The sequence below is a fragment of the Parasteatoda tepidariorum genome, chromosome 4, assembly GCF_043381705.1.
Source record: "Parasteatoda tepidariorum isolate YZ-2023 chromosome 4, CAS_Ptep_4.0, whole genome shotgun sequence".
In the NCBI taxonomy this organism is placed as follows: domain Eukaryota; kingdom Metazoa; phylum Arthropoda; class Arachnida; order Araneae; family Theridiidae; genus Parasteatoda; species Parasteatoda tepidariorum.
In genome coordinates, this window is record NC_092207.1 from 95,280,158 (window position 1) to 95,302,294 (window position 22,137).

The window sequence follows — 22,137 nt, forward strand, 5'->3', positions numbered from 1 at the left end:
CGACATCCTGGTGCCTGTACTTTTCTAAATTAAGTGTTCCTTTACTGGGTGTTCATTCACTGGTAAGAGCTGTTCCTTCACATGGTTTTCTTACTACTTTATTATTTGAACCTTCAAAATATTAAAACAATATTATGTAAGTTCTCTACAATTTTTTTACATAATTTACAATTACTAGTAACAAATATGTTGACTAAATTTATTATGTTGATTAATTGCATTTATCGCAATTAATTGCATTTATCGCAATTAATTATGTATTAATTGCATTTATTGATTAATTGCATTATGTTGATTAATTGCATTTATATGTTGATTAATTTCATTTAACTAAAATTACGAATTTTGAAATTAATATGATTTTTTTAAAAGGCAAGCGAAGCTTAAGTGCTCCTTCACTGGTTAGTTTACCCTACTTCTGATTAATAACACCAAAATATACGGTATTTAAACTATTCGTTTGGTAAATTTTTCCTTTCGGTTTACCAGACTTATTAACTGTTTACCATTATAATTTTAACGGTTTACCGGAAATTCGGGTTTTTAAGAATATAACTCATATTACCAAATATTAAGTAAACAAAATGAAATTGAATTTATCAGAATAAATGCTTTTTATACCATGCTCCTATGTATTATGATAAAATTACCGAATTTTACCACATTTACCAAATTTTATATCATATTATAAATCCATATTTTATTGTCAATTTTACCAAATCATTACATGAGCTTTTGGGTATTCTCATGGAGCCAAAAACGTGGTTAATTTTACCTTATTCTGGTAATTTTGGCCATACTTTTTTCTCCCTCAGTGTATATCATAGCTTCCGTAAATTATTTTAAAAAATAAGTCTTTTACCACATCACATTTTATTTATTATTTAGTGCTTATTTATCATAAAGAAGTCAACTTAAAACAGTGTTGTGACGAACAGTGTGCATCGGTTCGTTGCCCAAGCGTAGGTTGAAAAGGTAAAGTGCAAAAAGAATGAGTCTGGATTGTTTTTAATGACGTAATGGATTCGTGTGTTTGAATCCTTTTCTTTCTTTTTACTGCTAAAGAGAAGAATATGCAAAAAAATCATAGAATTAAACTGTCCTTGAACCTTGTTTTTAGAGGTGTATTCAATAATATATTGCCGTGTTTTGGTGTGTGTTCTTATTTCCTATTTGAGTACATCAACTATATCCGCTACTAAAGAGGGTAAATAACATTGTCTGGTGTGCAGTGACATGAATAAAAAACACGAGGTCAGAATGTTTGCTGTTCATTTTTCAGCAAATAATCAAAATTAAGATTTTGTGGCAAATAATCTTGCTCAATAACTTTAATTCTCAAGGACACAGTTTTTGACAATTTTGAAACAAATCAATGGGTTTAGATAATTTACATGTTCGCACACGCATAATCAGATAAAATAACTACGCAGAAAACTGTTGGCAATTTTTCGAATCGCGGCACTCTTATGAGTTAAAAATTTTCTCACGGCACCCTACTCATATTTTTTTATTTACATAAATATGCATTTTTATGTGTATAAAACAAAAACACTGGAAGTATAGGATGAGAAAATAAATGCAGGTAACTAACAGAACTCTTACTTTAAATCCTTTTAAAGATCTTAAATTGTAATTAATAAGTACATATTTATAACTTTTTTAATTACAATTGTCTGAATATATTAATATTATATAGAATGATATTAATAAGCAATGATAGTATTAAAAATATATGAAAAATGGAAATTACCATTCTCATTTCTTTTTCGCCATTAATTTTCGAACATATATCGATCGATATATTTATATCGAACTTATTTCGAACATATATCGATATTTGTACTAAAGAACAAATGAATTCTGCTGAAAGCCCATCTTCCGACTAACACAAAGCTGTAAAGAACACTCATAGTTTTTTCACTTAAGACATGATACTCTCAAAGATCTTACATAGATCTAAAACTATAGCATCTCTACCTTGAAACTTTTTCCTTTTAAAAGGAACAGAATGATTAATATTAATCTTGAAATCATGAACGTCTCGCGCACTTAGTTTTAAAACTTCACGTCATACTTTGGAAACCCTTGCAATAAGATTTGGTATCCCCGTATATGTTTTTGACCTATCTTTAAAGGTTTTCAAAGCCATATCGTTTATTCAAGTACTATGCTTGTACTAATTTTATTAGGCAGGATTGTATTGAAACATTATCCTGCAATCTCTTGAAATATTAACAAATATAAGCTCAACTATTTTCGATCTGAAATCTTCTATTTTAGATGAAGGATGACCCGAAATGGGAATAAATCAACAATTAATACACTGAGGGGAAAAAGTATGATAAAAACTAACAGAATATGGCAAAATTTATCGTGTTTCTGTCTCTATGGAATGACCTAAAAGCTCTGTAATTTTTACCAAAGCGCTTTGGTCTAATAACTAAATCTTTTACTTAATCACTTAAAAGTTTAAAATTTTAGGGAATTTTGTTTTCTTTTCAAAAAATGACTGTTGAAAGTCATTGACGAAGTATGAGCGTTTTATTGGTTTGAAAAAATTTCTTAACAATTAGTTCAAGCATCGATCATCACCACTGTGACAAGCGTCTATAAGTACGAGTAGTTTTAGAAAACTGCCAAATCTTTTAATTTCAGAGTGTCATGTCAATTGATGTCGTTGATAGGACAATTTGAGTTTAATGATGCATCGAAACAGATACTTTGTACATGAGTCAGCTGCTTGCGATGAGTGAAAGTGTTATTTTAATCACACAACATATTATTCCATTAATTGAGGCAGAGCTCACTGGTCATAAAATCCACTTCTTTGGATATGCTGGACCCATAGAGAAAAAGCAGTGATTAATACGATATTTTCATTCTATTCATCAACCCATTGTTTCTATTCTTTTCTGGAATAAATGTCCAAAGAGAAAAACCTATGGTAAGTACGGAGAATCCATTCTCTTCTTCTTTGTTTGAATATATAGTTCTAGTCAATTGGATTAAGCTAAGACTCAAACAATCGTATGGACTCGAATTGTTGGTCATTGTGTTCTAAATAATATATTTCATATAGTGATTAGGGAAAAACCTAAATTTTCTTAACCTATTTCTTTTTGGCGAGTATTTATATTTCAAATGCGCTACTTATTTGTCATGGAATTATATTTTTATGTGCCTGTAATCTTCAGATTAACTGAAAATGAAAGTTTATGTTGTTTCTCACGTAAGAAATGATGCCTTCCTTATTTTCTTAGTTTCTGTATCAATAATTAAATTAACATAATAATAGGCGGTTATTATTTTTCTTGATTTCTTTCAAGCTCTTACGCCATTATTAGGAGTTTTTGTTTCAATTGATTGATAGATTTTCATTCATATTTTCTCGTTCATATACCGTGTGAATAAATTTTCTGCCTTCCTTGGTGATATAATGTATTCTTTTTGTACTTATGAAAACATTTTAAGTTGTGAAAAAATTTTCTGTTGTTAAACTAATTTATTTCTTTACGATTTTTTTTTTAAATTGTGCTTTTTCTGTTGTGGACTTAAAACTAAATATTTTTTGAAAAACGTAGCCACTGACTTGGAATTTTTTTCCCAAAATGTTTTGGAGTTGGTAGCAAGTTTAAAACAATGACCACAATCTTTGCGTATTGATAATTAACAAAGATAAAAATGATTTCTTTAGAAACATCTCAGCTAGGTAGAAAGTTTTTTTGCCATTTGTAATTTTTTTTCACGTTAATGTTATTACATAAATTTAAAAAAAAAACTATACTTTTCTGTAAAATTCACGTAATATCGTATGCTTATCTATCCTTATCAAAGATGATTTACATTACTAAAAACGCGATTGATTTTTTAAAATTACAAATTAGTTTAAGTATTGTCTGACATAGGACTAAAAAGAAAAGAAAAGAGTAAATGGCTACAGGACGCCTAAAAATAACAAATTCTGAAAAAAAAAAAAAAAATGAAATATCACCCCCCAGTAATCATTTCGAGTTTTGTTTATAAAAATGTGAAAATATTTATTAGGCCATAGTTATTATTAGGTCATAATTTTATTAGACGATTGTTAATTTGCTTACAAACTTAATGAGTTTTTTTTACAGGCTATAATAGTTAATTTGCAAATTACGCTAAAATAAATTATTTTCCTTAATGAATGAATTGAGGTTCTTTGCATTTGAACTAATTAATCATGATTTCTTTTAAAGCCATTTATCTACAACAACGAAAAAAAAAAAAAAAAATCAGTTACTGATGTACCTGTTGAAAACGTTTGCGGATGAATCCGAGCCTCAAAATGTTTTTTTAACCGGTTTTTAATCAATCGTATTTATTGAACATCAATATTGATTCATATTTTTGAGTCATTCAAATTTCGTAAAGTTATGAGCATTGTAAATTTATTCAATAATTCACTATTTGGCCAAAATTTTCCGGATACTTCATGATGGGGTGATTTTCTTGGTTTGGCCTTTGTTTCTTAGTTCCTGCGGTTGGAAACACAAACTCTGAGATGAATGTGGACAATCTCGACAATGGTGTCTTCCAAGTCAATGGCATTATTTCGTTGAAGGCCAATTTCTCTTCCTTCTTTCAGCAATTACATATTGCTTCATTCACAAACATTGAAATTTCGTAGCCAGCCAAATCGACCCTCCTCATTGTTGCTAATTATTTCAGCTGATGGAGTTTCCCTAGACATGTGCAGACTGCCATACACGTAAAAAATTATGGATCAAATTACGGTAAAAAATACCGGCACTCAGGGTGCCGGCACTTTTTTCCGTAAAATCTATTTTTACCGGAACATGTTACGTAACAAAAAATATGATATAACGTAATTTTTGCAGTAATAAATCACTGAATCACTCGAATTAAATGGATATTACTGTGGAAATCATGGTATATAATTTTTCGGTGCAAATAGAGTTCACGGTAAAATGGATTTTACGGATGAATCACCTAAAGCGCCGGTACTTTATACTGTCATTTGATTATAAAATATTTCACTGTAAATGCAATAGAGGGATGACATCATTTTTAATATCCGGACTCATCAAGCTTAGTACCATTGGATGTCAGGATACTAACTCCGGTCTGGATGCATCGTGAACTCCTAATGTACCGTTTTCGGGTGATATGCGTAGCCTTATATATTCATTTCACTAGTACAGTGGGACCTCTATTTAACGAAGTCTCCAATTCCCCAAAATAAGTTCGTTATATGGAAAATTCGTTAAATAGAAAATCACTTTTTGACATACTTAAACAACACAAAACATGCTTTAAATTCATAAACACTAGACATAATTAAAATAACAATTGATACACCTTTATCTTGTAAACTAGTATCTACAATTTACTTTATAAATCTTAACCATAAAGGAAATGTGCTTGCTTTGAAATGTTCTGAAATATTTTGGCAAATTGGGAAAGTGGATCTCAAGGAAAAGTTCGTTAAATAGAAAATTCACTTCGCTATTTGGAAGTTATTTTACGAGGAAATGTCCAAAATGATCTTGGTTCCTCGAAAAAAAAATTCGCAAAATAGAGAATTTCGCAAAATGGAAGTTCTTTAAATAGAAATTCGACGGTATATCTAAAAATCCTTTGATAAACATCGTGTTTCTGAAAGAATTGACAAACAGAATCTCTCAAATGTTTCCTTTAAAAATAGTACACGTATTTTGTTCAGTCGTTTAACTCTTTTTCCTCATATAAATTACACAAATAATTAAGTCTTCATTAATTTGTAAATCATTTTTAAATTTATATGAAACCTAGTTCATTTTTGGGATTCCTACTCACTTGGGTTAAAAAAGTATGAACAACCTCTTTCAGGAAAGACAAGTCGCCATTGTTTTAGAAATCTCAGGTAGACTCTTGTTTAGAATTCGTTTTTAGAAACAGAAAAGTAGGTTGCTTCATTATTTAACTGCGATTGCCGCATGGCGAGCGTGGCATTAAGCATGGATGCGTTTCGATTAATGCAGCTAAAGACTAATTTATACTTAGCCTCTTAAGTGTAAAACCATTGTTTTGCTAAATGTTTGATATAAGACTTTAATCTATGATAAGAACGCGGATGTTAAAACCAAACAATTACGCTACATTGTGAAGAACTACTATTTAATTTTGACTGATTTAGAATTAATAATTTCATGTATTTTTCAAGGTTATTAAAAAAAAATTTTCTGAGGATATAATTATTTATCAAATTGAACACAGTGACAGCGGATTAAATTATTGGGTAAAAGGGTTTAATTTAATTTAATAATGTAGCTACAGGTTTATGAAACCGCGGATTATTTGTTCCCCACCGGCTATTTAATTGTGGCCTGCAGCGGCATTGGTAAAACTTAGTTTTTTAAAGATTATTTTGCATTATTCTTATTCTATTTATTCATAGCAAACTTTAAAATTATTACTTATTTTATAAAGGATGTAAAAAAAATGGACATGGTCAAATGTCTCGAGAATATACCTCGGATCGAAAAAAGTAAAAATAGTCTTATTCAATATTTTTTAAAAGCTATCCAAAGATACCAGAACCGATCGTTCATCCCCACTCCTTAGGGGGTAGGGGCATTTTTGAAATCTTAAAATAAACCCCCTTTTTTATTGCAGATTCTTATTCTCCAAAAAAAGTAAATCCGAATCTGCAATATAAGTAAATCCGAATTTTGCAATAAATATTAAGGGCTTATATTTGCGATTTCAAAGTTGCCTTTAAAGATTCCAAAATTCTAATTTTATTTATCAATTTACATAAAATTTTAAAATTTCTTTAAAAAAAAGATGAAAATTTTTTTTTCTCAAAAAATGATTTTTATTTATACTATATTTAGATTTTAAAAAATTAATAACGTGGTAAAGATGTAGTATCATTAGACCAAAAAATAATCCTAGTGGTTTTCTCATAGAATTGACATAATTTTGTCTTACATTGTAAAAATCTTATTTAATTTTTATTTTGAAATGTTAACAGTTATAATGTAAGTAGGTTATAATATTAAAAAAAGCGAAAATAATAATTTTTCATTGTTTTACTGAACCCTTGCATGATTTAAACAAACTGTGATGGAAACACAAGTTGATAATGGAAAAAAAAACCGGTAATACGAAAATAAAGCCAAGGTCGAACAAACAATAAGAATGGTTAATTCTCTTTCTACTACTATTTCCGGATACTCAGCTTGTCCCAGGCAAACAGCAAATGTGTAATTAGTTGGTTAACTTATGCCACTCCTTTATTAACTTCTGGATATTCTAATTTTAAGAATTAGTACTGTATTTATAATTAGATTTGTCTATGAAATTAACGGTGTTTTGATTTTGTTTTCCGTCTTACCTCTTTCAGGTTTGGTGTAATTATATAGAGTTATCGATTGTCATAGATAAAGAACAAAAACTTTTAAAAGAAATAATGACACATTTTTTTATGCACGGCAGTTCGTTATCCTCCAAATATCTTTTAAAATGCACTGTCACACAATATAACTCTTTGTCATTGAAAAAAAAGGATAAATATTTTGCAAGTCACATACTTTTTTTAGTTGTGTGAAAGAGTAAAATAATATTCTATTTCTTTCAAAACATTGCTTCAATTTTTTTAAAATTCATTGAGGAAAGAAACGAATTTGCAGAAATAGCATTTATAGATAATATCATACAATTTTGTTTTGTATAAAACGGTTTACTGTTGTATTAAACGTGGTTTAATTCCTTGAGGAAACAAACAAACTTGAAGTATCATTCATAGGTAATATCCTGCCATTTTTAGCTGTATATCTGTTATAAGTTTTTTAGATTTACATAAAATTTTTATTCCGTAACATTTTACACTGAAAATGCATTTTACAATATAAAGTATTGGCCTCCTAAGTGTCGATAATCTTTACTGGAATTTGTTCCGTAATTTTTTACAGTGTAAGAATATGGATAATTTAGTTTCCTGATAGATAGTTTTCGAATAAGTGTGGTGAAAAGAATATGTATAATTTAGGTTCCTGATAGATAGTTTCTGAATAAGTGTGGTGAAAAGAATATGTATAATTTAGGCTCCTGATAGATAGTTTTCGAATAAGTATGGTGAAAAGAATATGTATAATTTAGGTTCCTGATAGATGGTTTTCGAATAAGTGTGGTGAAGATCCTACATATGATTTTCTTCTCTTCAAATTTGCTGCCTGATATGCCAATTTTATATTCTTTTCTTTTTATCGTTGTTAATAACTTCCTTTTCAAACTTTGGATTATCTATAAATTTGTATCAAGGATAGGTATGAACTAATAATAAAATCAAGTTTTTGATTTAGGAGTTAAGCTTAAATGATCATCTGGAAATGTGTAAATATATTTTATTTTCTATCTAGCATTTTCTAATTTGCTTTCAAACTTATTTCCATTATTAATCATTTGAAGACCATCAATGTTTTCATTAGCCATACTAGGTTAATCTTTCAAATCGAACTCGATAAAAAAAATATTCGAATTTTTGGTACTAAAATCAAAACTTTTAGCTATTAATTTAGTTTTATTTTTAAAAAAGAAAAATTTAAATTGCCGTAAACTTGAAGGGGTAAAAAAGAATTATTTTTATTTATTCTCCTTTTTTTTATTTGTGGAAAATATTTTAGGAGATAAGCAAATAAATCACATTTTTGAAAATGTTTTGTGTTGAATTGAAATGATCTCAAAGAAAAGTTCGTTAAATAGAANATATCCACATTTATTCTGAATTGAAATAAAAAAGTTTACATAAGTTACAATTAAGAGTTTATAATTTATTTTAAATGATTCCTCAATTCTCTAAAATTATTATTCTCTACAACAAAAACGTGGTTTTTAAAAATATTATTTTTTATTTTGAATTTCAATTAAATTTAACTGTAGTAAAAATGTGTAGGTAAATTTAACTAAAATGAACATGCTTAAGTTATTTTAATTGTAATGAAGACATTAAGAATAGTGAACGTTTCCTCAACTTTAAATGCTTTTAAATTTGTGATGTTGGCAATTTTGCATGTTTTTCTCTTTTTAGATGAGTAAAAAAGTTTAAATAAGATTTCTTCTCTTGGTTTTCGCAGAAGAATAAGTTAAATTTAAATACTATGATTCATTCAAATGTGATTCTTTGTGGCTTTTATTGCTAGTCTGTAAAATGTGATGACTCAATTTTCAGTGATGAATATATTCTTGCATAAAAATAGAAATGAAATAATAAAAGAATGCATGAACAATTGGAGTTTTCAAACAAAGCACGCTGCTTAAATAATCAAGCTTAAAATAATATAGTTTCACTATTAACCGCAACTTGTTCATTTATTTTAAGCTACAATGAGGCTCCTCCCTCTGCTCGCCCCCCCTACCTCCATTATTGGTTCTCATTCACCATATATCAACATTTTGAACAAAAACATAGAACTTAATAGAACATAACATAGAACTTAAATCGTTTCAAAATATACATCTATTTTAGCTTTTTGTGAAAATATTTTGTTAACGCGTTAATCATAACAAAAGGGACAATTACCGGGATTCGAGATATAATCCTCTGAGCTGGAAAATGAAGTTTTTTCTTGCATAAAGAACACAGAATGTGCGACTCATTACGTAGAAATAAATGACTCGTTGACGAAACTTACAACAATTAAAATAGGCTTATCGCTTTTATTAAGTTTTTTTTTATTATTATTATTTTTAAATTTCACTATAAATGTTAAAATTTATATCTGGCAACACTCAATTCTCTCTCTCGCTCTTTTTTTGTTTCTACTAGTGATTGATATCTAATCGAGTGTGAGTTTATGAAATAAAAAATTAAAGATCTCGCGAAAAATCATTATTGCCAATACTTAAAATTAAAAGCTTTGGCAATATTTAAAGCAAAAGAGTAGAAAGAAATCACGAAAAAGTTTAACAGTTTTTATTACAAGTTGAACTCATCGTAATTTTCTCTTATTCCATCGAATTCATTGTACACTCTTCTACACACCTTAGTAATTAGCCTCACCTTAGTAATTAGAGTAACCGTAATAAGTAGTCTTATAGATTTATTAGCCCAATATATTATCTTTGAGGACTCAAAACAGGGGGCGATGGCAGTGGTCCTCACAAACTTGCTTTACTCAAATTTTATTTTTGGATTATAGGATTATGTAACAATCGTGAGAGAATTTAATACTTAATATTACTTTACAATTTTTAAATAGTAATTATTTAGTTATTATTTTAACTGCGCATGCTCACTGGACACAGTTTTATGTAAAATTTATTTTAAAAGTTAATTGAACGTAATTATTGTCTAATAATTCTGAAAACGGTACTAAATATTTTTATCGTGAAACGTTGTGTAGTTAGGTAATATCAAATGATTTGTACTTATAAAGGAACAGATTTTGAGTTTTCTTATTTTGAATAATTTTTAAAAATCATTCTTATCTCGGAGAAGAGAGGAGAAAAAGTTGCCGTTAAATTAAGAATGAATGCTGGTAAATACCTTTATGAATTATATTAATTTGACGCTGATCACAACCAAAGATATTTAGATTTTCGTTAAGAGTTTTCTGTTCAATGAGAGAACTTTTTATATTATTTATATATATATACACAAAAATCTGAGATGTACCATTTTGAATGTATAAATAAAGCTATATATATGTATAAATAGGGCAAAGCAAAGCAAAATATATTGATTACAAATAAAAATAACTTCAAATAATAATACATATATATTACAAATGATAATGAATAGTATTAAGTGTGATGAACATAACAAATTTGGAAATAAAAATAAGTGGAAAAGATAGTAACAAGATAGTTATTGAAATTTCGAAGCATGTTAAGTTTAATTATTCAGTTGACAATGAATTTTTTTTTAATTTCAGAACAACATAGTTTTTTAGAGAATTAAATAAAATTTGAATTTAGATTAAATATGATGGCATCAAAAATATTACATTCACGAAAGTTTATTTGTTTTTGGGAGAAAAAAAATGAAATAATTAAATATGTTTGTCATTGTGAGAAAACACGTCAAAATATTAGTTTCTGTTTTGCTCGGGCAATGGAGCATATTGTAATAAATTCTATTGAAACCTAGTTCCCAAGTTCTTTTCCTGCAACATCGTTTGTTCTTTTGTTTGTCCCGTCTTCGTGAATTATTCCCGGATTTACGGCTGCAGGTTTTCTGAATTAAAATACTACCTTTGTGAACTTCTTTTTTTTTTTAAAATTTTTTTGGTGATCTGATATTTTCCCTTTCAAAATACTAAAGTCTTATGTATTTTCAGTAAGGAATTTAGCTTGCGATGGTAAGTTATATTTTGAAAATAAAATTGAATTAATACGCAGAGATAAAAAAAAGAATGGCAAAAACTAGCAAAATTTGGTAAAATTTACTATGTTTACTGCTCTATGGAAACACCAAAATGCTCGGTAATGTTTACAGAAGCGTTTTGGTAATGATTTCGGTAAAATTAACAACAAAATATAGTTTTATAATAGATCCAATTAAAGTTAATTTCGATGTATGTATGTATGATTCAAACTAAATGTCACTAACTGTGTTTAAGTGTTAGTTTTCTTTTTGAAAAGTAAATTATGTTTTCATCATTGCCATACATAATAAAATCGTCCATCTAAAATGAATTCCGATATAGGTATGTATGATTCAAAATAAAATTTTACAAATTGTAATCAACTGTAGTAGTGTTTTTCCTCTTTAAAAAAGAATTATTTTCTCCATATTAAGTACGCCCACTTAAAGTTAATTCGAACAGTATGATAACTATGCATAAACTTTATACGACTTTAAAGGGTTAAAGAGACGCGCAGCAGTCGTTCTATCCTGGAGTTCCACGCCACATTATAACGATAAACTTCGATATAAGTCACGAGTAAGAATAGCGTGTGCCTGTTTATTCATTTCCCCGCAAAATAAACTTTTGAGTGAGTCAATTATTTTTATATTTTACCATACAGTTTTTTGTTATTTTGCAGATGCAGTTCCATATTTCCAAATGCAGTTTTTTTTTTTCCTCGTCGAATGCAATTTACGAATGTAAACTGATTGCGGAGGTAATAGAGTAGTCGATCGTTTGTTGTTAAAACAGAATTATAATTCCATAGAAATAAAGCACGTGACTCTAAAATAATAAAAATAATAAATAATTAGCTCTGAAAGCTAAAGGAATTTTTAAGCGCATTATACATTGATTAGTGTCCAGTATTTGGATTAGTGTTAGTCTATCTCAGCGGGCTAAAGCATAAGTGTTCTGTGGTTGTGTTATAAGGGTTTCTAGAGGTAGGCATTTTTTTTAATGATCTTTGAACTTATATATTTAATTATATTTCAATCAAATCAATAGGCCATTATTTATTTAATATTTCGTTGTCCTCATGAAATTATTCGATCCGAAATGCGAATAAAAAATGGCACTTTTTAAAAAAAGAAATACATATTTTTTTGTTTAAGAAAAATATATTAAATAAATTATGAAAAAGACATTCACTAAAAAAAATTGCATTCGTTTTTTCCAATTTTCTAATAAATAAATATGTTTCCCTTAATAACCATTTTTAACGTTAATAGTAGTTCTTTTTAGTTTTCATTACAAAGAAGACCATAATTTGGCTCATTTTATCCGTTTTCAAAAGCTTTCCTCCTCTCTATGAAATGAATTTGATCTTGTTTCCATGGCAGCAAATAGCACCAGGTGCTGAAGGAGAGATATATGAAGGAAAATTTTTTGTGCTTTCATTTTGTGGAATTCCCAGAAATTAAAGTTCTTCTCTAAAGACAATACTAAGGAATAGCTTGTTCTAAAAATTACATTTGTGGAAAAAACGTAGTGTAAGTCGCTTTCTTTCTATAAATGTAAATTACTTTCTTAGTTTTTTGATACCGTTTTTTATTCCCAAAGAAAGTTTAATAGTTAATAAAAAATTGCGAAAGTTGTCTTATTTTTAGTGCAACGTAACGGGGATCAGTAGAAAAAAAAAACAATTTTTATCTTTGTTTCTTTTTTTTTAATAAAAAATAGCTGTCTAATGCCATTCTTAAGATTAAAATTTTTCTTTTTTTTATTTTAAAATATGGCATTTATATTTCCTGGAGCTATATGCAGAAAATAATTTTACATTGGGGCAACTATTCTAATTGGAATTTGTGTTTTAATTTTTAAATAGCTGACATATTAAATGTTCACAAATCATGCAGACTTTCCCTTTGTCAACTGGACGCGTCTTTTCGCCATTTTTTTTTTCTGCTTTGAATCTGTCTATAATTATTGAAGCATTAACACAATGAAAAGGAAGTGGGCTTCACTTGAGCAATGAAATGTTTTATTGTGATCAACTGTATCGAACTCTGATCTATTTATCTTGTCTTCTAACTGTATTGCAAACTTTCCTTATTCGTAGTAAACTGCGTCCTCAGTCATTGGCAACTGTTTCAGAAGCTTTAAGATCGCGTGGCAGAAAATGCTGATGACCGTCGAGTCGCGAGATTGCGTGAATCAAACGATGATGAACTTCTGGTAATTTTCATTCCGTTGCTCTGGTTGATGAATTAGGATGTGGATAATTCAAAAGAATGCAGCATTAATTGCGTGTAAAATATGAAAGAATGAAAAGACAAAGAATAAAGTGTTGCATGCCAACCTTAACTGGGAATATTCTTTGAACGGTGGTAATGTATAGAAAAACGACAAAATTTGTCAAAACGCCTCATTTAAAGTAACGAGAATGCACTTAATGTACGCAATTGTCTAATTAAAGTTGATAATCCCTGACCTGATGATGTTTTGAGAATTTTTGGGTTGCTGCTTTTACACCATAAACAAGAAAATGGTAAGATTGCATTTTTACTTGCTTGTTGTTATCATTTTCTTGTTAATTGAAGCCAGTGAATTAAATTTCGTAAACCTGAATGAGAAATAATTTCATACATTGATCCTTCTTATCTTTGCTAAATGAGGAATAGTCCAGTAATTGTAGCAACAAAAAAAATTGTTTGTGCTGAAAAATTAACACCCATGATTTTGTTTTACAGAAAGCTTTGAGTCACTATAAACAATGGGTAAAAAACTCCTATTCTTTATCTTATACTGTCGTGTAATAAAAAAATCAACGTAAGCGACATGAAATTAAAAAATGTGACTTTTATATATTCGATATTTTTGTATGATAAGTTATCTATTGCCAAAAAAAAATTTCTTTCAAAAATGAATTTTGCTTTACATGTTTTTTGAAATTTTATTTTAGAGTTTAAAGCATTAGCAGTCGAAAGAAAATAATTGTCAAGCCATCAAACTCTATCGTGAAGCACTTTAACATTTTTAACGTTAATAGTAGTTCTTTCATTTCAAATTAAACCATAATTTAATTTATTTTAATAATTTTCAGCTTATGTATATAGACCAGAAACAAAGTCATAACTAGACTAAATATAGCACTAGGGTTGCAAATTTGACTGACGAACACAAAATCTAATTTAAGACTATCAATGATAAAACGAGGAAAAATCTTCATTCCTCTAATTAAATATTTTACAATTACGTAACTTTATTTAATATTTCACAATTCACTTAAACTTTTATTATAAAGAATTGGGTTCCGCCGAAGGAAGTTTAATTACTTAGGGTTCCGTAGCCGAAAAAAATTGGGAACCCATAAATTAAGGCATTGTTGGAATCTGAACTGGATTATTTCATTTCTACATTTAAATTTATCAAAATCGGAATTTAAACTAGATCATTTCATTTCTATATTTAAATTTATCTGAATCTCTGAATTTGAATTCGAACTGAATCACCTCATTTCTAAAATACTTAAATGTATCGAAATCTCTAAATTGAAATTTGAACTGGATCATTTAATTACAAATAACATTCAGAAAAAATACTATGAAATTTTACCATCATATGTTTAATTGTTATTTATACAAACAAATTCAGATTGATTTAAATAAAAAAAGTTTAGTTTAGTAATTAATTTTATTAGTTCAATCAAATTATATTGCTTGTTAATGTCAGATAGAGTTACTTAAAGGTAGCCAGAATAAATGTAAACAATTTTAAAGCAAAGTGAAGCAACATATTGTTAATATCTTTATTTTTTCATTTATTTATTTTTCTGCAGAATAAGCTGGCATTTACATTCATAAGTTTATTACGCATATTAAACGAACGAAAAAACTTACAGTTTAGCTCTAAAATTAAAACTAAATTTAACGTTTTTATTTCATTTATTTATTTTGTAATTACTTTGTCCAAGATATTCTTTCGTTGTTTCCTTCAAATAAAATATTCAAACAAGGAAACAACTGTTGTAACATTAAATACAATTTATAAAATCGATAGTTTAACAGTAACCCACTGACTTAGGAATTTTTATATTTGTTTACTTAGTCCATGCTTGTGCCACTGAGTTACCGCATAAGTTACTAAGTTTTAAAATGATCTAACTGACCTAACTCAATTATACTCTCTGCAATGGAATGTGAAGCAAAAATAGCATAAAAAGAAAAACAGTAAATAACTATGCGTCCTTGCCTCTGGGTGTGCAAGTCTTATTTTGACCCATGATGGTACGTTTATTGCTTGTCGAAATAGATTAATAGACTACTTGTTGCTTTATGAATAATTTATTTTTTCGATCGATTGTAAACAAACGCGCAGCTTTGTCCTTAATAACATAGTAGGTGACACGTTTCTAACAAGAATCTTTAACAGCAAACTGTGTACATTTTTATCGCATTCACTACATTGCTTTTAAAAAATTTCACAAAATTGTTTTTTACTAAAGTAATTTTTTTTAAATTAAATTATATTTTATAGTTATTTTTTTAATAAACAACTTTGGTTTTGTGATATTCTGATCAATAATAAAAAAAAAGTTTAGTGACACAAAAGTTTACTTTTCTCGAAACTAATGAGGTTATGAATATATTAATGAATTATAACCCAAAAAAAAAATTGCTACTCGGCATTTTTCCTACTGCTTACTTTTAATCTATGACTACTACGCAGACTAAAGCTCATTTTTTACAAAATATATTTCTCTATTTCTACTCTTATAATTTTAAATATAGATTTAATTAAATGAATTTAGTTAAATCTATATTGGAAATTATAAGCGATATACTTGAAATTATTTTTTAAGTTTACTTAACTACTTTACGTAAGTTTACTTAACTACTTTCTAAAAGGTGTCAACTTGGTGCATTTATGCTTGATATGCCGGGAATCTAGAAATATACGCATTATACGACTCTAAACATAGCTCTTATGTTTTAATTTTCCATAGCAGGGTTTGAATGAAGAGAGAAATTAGCCAGCAAATGTCTGAAAAATATGAAGCGAAAGTTTGACTAATTCTTGGGAATTAGTTCTTAATTCCTACACGGAATAAATTCGATTATGCGCAAATGTGAAAAAAGCTTAACTAAAATCTCTAAAATAGACTTATTAAAATTTTGCTTCTATCATCAAGAACCAAAAACCTCTCTCTGTGTCAAAACACAGATTGAGAGAAAGGAAATAGAGGGGAGAAAAAAAAATCGTTGCCGTAATTGTACTATTTATCGGTGCTAAAGTAAAGGCATATTATGTCTATTTTTATGACTTTATTCACGTTGTTTAGCTTTATTCATATGTTGCGCAAACTTCTAAGTACAAATGTCTTTGTATAATATATTTTAAAAACTTAATTTAGTTTATTTATTGAGAAAATTTCTACTTTCACAGCCTATTGTGTCTATTTTTAAGGCTTTATTCACGTTGTCTAGCTTTATTCATATGTTTCGCAAACTTTCTAAGTACAAATGTCTTTGTATAATATATTTTAAAAACTTATTTCAGTTTATTTATTGTCCAATTTTCTACTTTCAGTGCCTATTATGTCTAATTTTAAGGCTTTATTCACGTTGTCTAGCTTAATTTATATGTTGCACAAACTTTCTAAATACAAATGTCTTTGTATAATATATTTTAAAAACTTACAGTTTATTTATTGTGCAATTTTCTACTTTCAGAGCCTCGACGAGGCAAGATATGAAGGAACCAGCTAAATACTAATATTTGTGTGTGTTTTGATATACCAAGTGCATCTTTGCAATGCCCGGTACTACACGGTATTCAGCAACATTTGACCGCACATATGAAGAGGAAGAACGGGCATCGTCTGGCATTTCTAATGGCATGCGAAGATCTCGTTCACAGAGCTGGCAAGCAAATTTGGGACTTGACGATAGGCCTTATACACCTTTAGGAAACAGTAGACCTTCACCAAGATCATCATCTACTGATAATGGTCCCGCAAAACCCGCGGAAACAATTCCAACTCGAACACTGTCAAAACCAGTGGTCAAGACTCATAATAACCCCTTTCAATTTGTTAAAGTGGGATCATCACCATTGTACAGAAAAGTAAGAGAACTGTTTTATTTAAATTTTATTGACTTGATAACATTATTTATTTCTTAATAAGTTTATTATAAAAACATATTTATCTTCAATGGATATTGCATATTACAAAAACAGTTAAATAAATCAAATTAACCTGAAATCAATGCAAATATTCTAGATAATTTTCTAAACTTTACTGAGGGGTTATTTTTACTTTCCCTCTTTTTTTCCACTTTAATAAAATGCTTCCTTAATGACATATATGCATTTTATCTTAAGTATTATAGGTAGCAGCGGGTGAGTTTGCCTACTCAAGAAATTTGATTACCTAGAAATATTTATTCTTTTCTTCGAATGAAAACTGAATTAAAATAACAACTTGAAATGCGAAGTGCACTAGAGATTTCTCAAGACTTTTTGACAATTCGGACTAATTGAGAAACCACGTCTCATTCTGCAAAAAATTAAAAGTTTTTCTAATGCCCATGCCAACGAATCGCCGAAAAGCTAACAGTTTTCACCATGTTAATAAAATCAAGGTATATCAGATTGATTCAGAGGTTAAACCTAAGCACCCAAAATATTCGTAATTTGATGATTTCTTCTTGAATTCTTCATCGCTCTCTTTTGTAACACATGCGATCTTCTCTATGAGTTTTGCCTACCATCCTACTATCAATATAAATATAATCTCCACTAATTCTTTTTTAAGTTAATTATCTTCATAGCGAGATTCGTTAGCTAGATAAAACATTGAAAATGCCATAAAATGGGTCATCAATTAGTTGTTGTTGTCGTCATGGGTCATTAAGGCAGGGGAGATGCGATTGTTTTTGTTTTCCAGTGGCGCCATCTGTGGCTAAGAATTCGACTTCTGCCACACCCGTACGTCACACCCGCTTATAGGGCATCCATTCTTTCTCCCACAGATCGTAATTTTGATCTAAATAAGAGAAACATCAATCTCCAATTCAGTACCCCCACAGGTATTGATTTGTTATGAGAACATAGAGGACTTTGCCACCCGGCAGATTTAACGTGCATGATTTACCATTCCCTACATGGAGGTCTTCGGCAGCCTGGCCTGTTCTCACAAACGTGAGTCCAGCGCCCTGCCAACCAGGTTTTCCCGGCCGTCAGTAATTAGTAAATAAGCCATTAGAATTAAGTGACAAAATAGAAACTTGACAAAAAGCGTATAAATTTTATAAAATATTAAAAAAAATTGCTTTGGAAAAAAAATGACTAGGATTAGTAGAAATCATAACATCACCAAATCTAATGATCTTGAAAATTTATCATGCAAACAAAAAATAATTAAATTCATTAAAATTTGCACTAAAATTCAATAGAAATTATTAAAGTCTAATCTTTACTTAACAGAAAACTAAATTTTTCTTGAATATAATAAAGCATGATCATAGTCCTTTCGTAATTTTAATTTTCAATCTTTTATGTATAAATACAGTTTATACACCCACAATTAATTGGGACAATAGAGTTCAATTGAAAGTTTTATTTAACAGAATTAAATGCCATGAATCTGCTTTTAATAATTACAATCACAAAATGAAACGAGATAACCTTGGTTGTATTTTTGAAGATATAAATGGGAATTCATTTCTTTTATTCATTTACAATTGAGTTAAATTAATTTTATTTTCATTACGGAGTACGATAGTCTGTATGGTTTTTCCAAGATATACCATTAAAATTTGGTATGCCACACCAAAGTTTTTCATTGTTTGTTGATAAACAATGACAAATTCATTGACTGTAGGGACTTTTCACGTTAATGTGTTTATTTTTCTTTTTACGCAAAAGAAAAGAAATGGAAGAAACTGACAGTTTTCAGTTTCTCGCGAGTATTAAAAATTCTTCCTAAACAACATTCCATTAAAAGAGACACTCACCCATTTCTCCGTGTTTTGGGGAATTTTAAGAAGTGTTAATACCTTTAATACTTCATGGGAATTCAATTTAGATGAAAGTTCAATGCTCTCTTCTTTTTTGCTTTTTTCAAAAATTCTTTTAACTAAATATGGCGAATAAAATAATCAACAGTTTAATGTAGTCAAGTAACCTAGATTTTTTTTTCGCTTGGAAAAAATTTCACTTTTGCAAAAAAGAAAACTGGTGATTCTTTTATTAGGGTTGTCTCATTTTTTTATACGTCTTGACCACATCAAAAAGAAGAAGTTTTCTTCATTTGTCAGATTCAGCAGGCGTTTATTATGACTGTCTCGAATTCTTTCATCCGAAAAATACCAGAAAATGAAGACATTCAATTGTGGCTATCCAGCTGAAAACGTCATCTTTTCCCATCAGTCTACTCGCTAAAAAGGATATGGTGGTAGTCTTCAGTTAGGCTTCCATTTTTATTTAATGCGCGCTTCAGACTAAATCTAATCCTTGGAAAGAAATTTTGTTTAGAATTGTTCATCTCTGAGGAATAAGTTGTGGACACATTGGTAAGATACTGTTGTATTTCTTCGTTTTAGATTTATGTAATTTCTAATATCAATGATCAGTAAGTTTTATAGCTAGTTTTAACGCTTAAGTTCAGTTTTATAACGAAATTGTATGAACTGTGACTTGTGATGTATGTTCTGAAATATGTGATGCTACATATTTAACTCATAGTTTTTTATATATATATATAATCTTAATATTTCTTTTATTCAATGCCTAAGAAATAGAATCAGTTTTAAATTTCAGTTGGTAGAATGTTAATTGAATGTGGCAATCGCCACTCACCGTAATAATAATATATCTTAAAATTATAAACAAACCGTATTAATATAAGTTGAATGGGACATAATCGTATTTCTCAAATCATAAAAAACACGCAATGACGTAAAACCGCATTTTCCATTGTTGTCGGCGCATTCTTATTGGCCAGAAAATCGCATGGTATGATTCAGTTTTCTCACAAGGATATTCAGAGTTTTTTGGTCGTCTACATAAAATTAATAAAAGTCAAAGATGTATTATTTACCTGTAAAATATTTCCTAACTCTGAATTTTTAAGGGATTATTTCTAATTTTTTTAACATCTTAATATTTTATTACATTATTTTATTCCTTTATTACGTTCTAAATTCTTTCACAAAGATTCTTTCTCAAAGATTTCAATTCTTACTCTATATATTTACTCAGAGACTTAACACAAAGACAGGCACGAAGCCATATTTGACATAAACAAACTAAATATGTATCGAAATTGCCAGGTACACAAAACAAAAATATGTCACCGTTACAATAAAATGCATAATAAATCTAATAAGTAACAGAATAATAAATAAATCTAAGTTAAGTAACAGAAGTAGACGAAAAAGAATTTTATTTCAACGAATTCGACGTGGGATATGGTTCTGTATTTAATTAACTTTGTTAATTGGGTATAATATAGCCTACGTCACAGGTTGTGTTGTTCCTACTAAATTTAACCCATGAACGGCATTTTCTGCGAGCCTAACTTCAAGCCACAAATAAACAAACGAAGTGTTCGATCGTTTAAATAGCTGCTCGCCAGATTTTATTGCATTATAAAGAAAAGTTATTGAAACTAAATACAACCAAATAAACAACAACAACTAAAACAAATAACAACAACTACTAATAACAATAACTAAATAAACAACAACTAAATTCCATTCGTTTAGCATTGCGTCATATGTTGTTCCTTTTAAATCGAAGTAGTGTTTTTTTTCATATTATACCCAATTGACATTCTTAACCTATGTAGAGAAGCTTAGCTCAACTTTAATACGCCATTTTGCTGATAAAGATTCTGCCTCTGACGTCATAGGTCACATGTGTGGATATAGAAGGTCTTTTTCTTGAAGTGCAAGTACCCAATTGTCAGGGCTAAATTGTAAATTTTTTTTAATGAGATGTTAGTTACACATGAATATAAATTTTTTTTTTATTTAAACAAAAACACAATTTAGAAATATTTTGACATATTTAGAGCATTTTTTAGAATCGATTCGCAAATTTGTTCGAAACAAATTTAAATAATTCACAGTTATTTGAATATATTTCAGAAAATCTTGAGAATAAGTAAATATGTTTTAAATTGAGAAATAAGAAAAAAAATTTAATGTGACTTCTAATATAATTTGAGAAATTAAAATAGTTCGTTGCTTACAAGTGAAACCTTCACGCATATAGTTTTAAGATTTTTGAGGATTTAAAAAAAAATTGTAGTTATAGTAAACCAATAAAATAAAATAAAACTTTTTATTTTTATTTTATGAAAATATATATAAAAAAATAATTATTTTTTCCAATTTACGAATTTCACTAAACTTTAAAATCCAAGTAAAAAGTAGAAGTCCAAGTATTAAGTAGAAATCCAAGTATTAAAATCCAAGTATTAAGTAGAAAATCTTGACTTAATGCAGTGTTTCCCAAAGTGTGGTACGCGTACCCCNAATAATCAAACGTGACAAACGAAAGGTAAAAAATCAAACGAAACTCACGTTTTTTAATTACAGGGTTTATTTTCAGTTATTTATGAATTATAAAAATTGCAACCCGGTCACGATCTTATTTTGATTCTATCCGAGCTCTTGTCGAAAATTATTTAAAGCATTTCTTAAAAAATGCTGAATAAATAATATATTTTTCCAGTTTTTGTGAGAATGAATGGCGTTATTTAATTCGTCTTAAAATTACAAGCTAAAGGAGAAGCTTTGAA

General features: G+C 28.6%; 1 protein-coding gene across 1 annotated transcript in view; it reads left to right on the plus strand.

Annotated features, from left to right (window-relative positions):
* LOC107439920 (smallish) overlaps positions 1 to 22,137 on the plus strand; it is a gene marked incomplete in the record, with an annotated part of 81,897 nt that overhangs the window by 23,525 nt on the left and 36,235 nt on the right. The window contains 1 exon segment of the mRNA XM_071180214.1: positions 17,060 to 17,453. Within this exon segment, the coding sequence (XP_071036315.1) occupies positions 17,142 to 17,453 (312 nt within the window).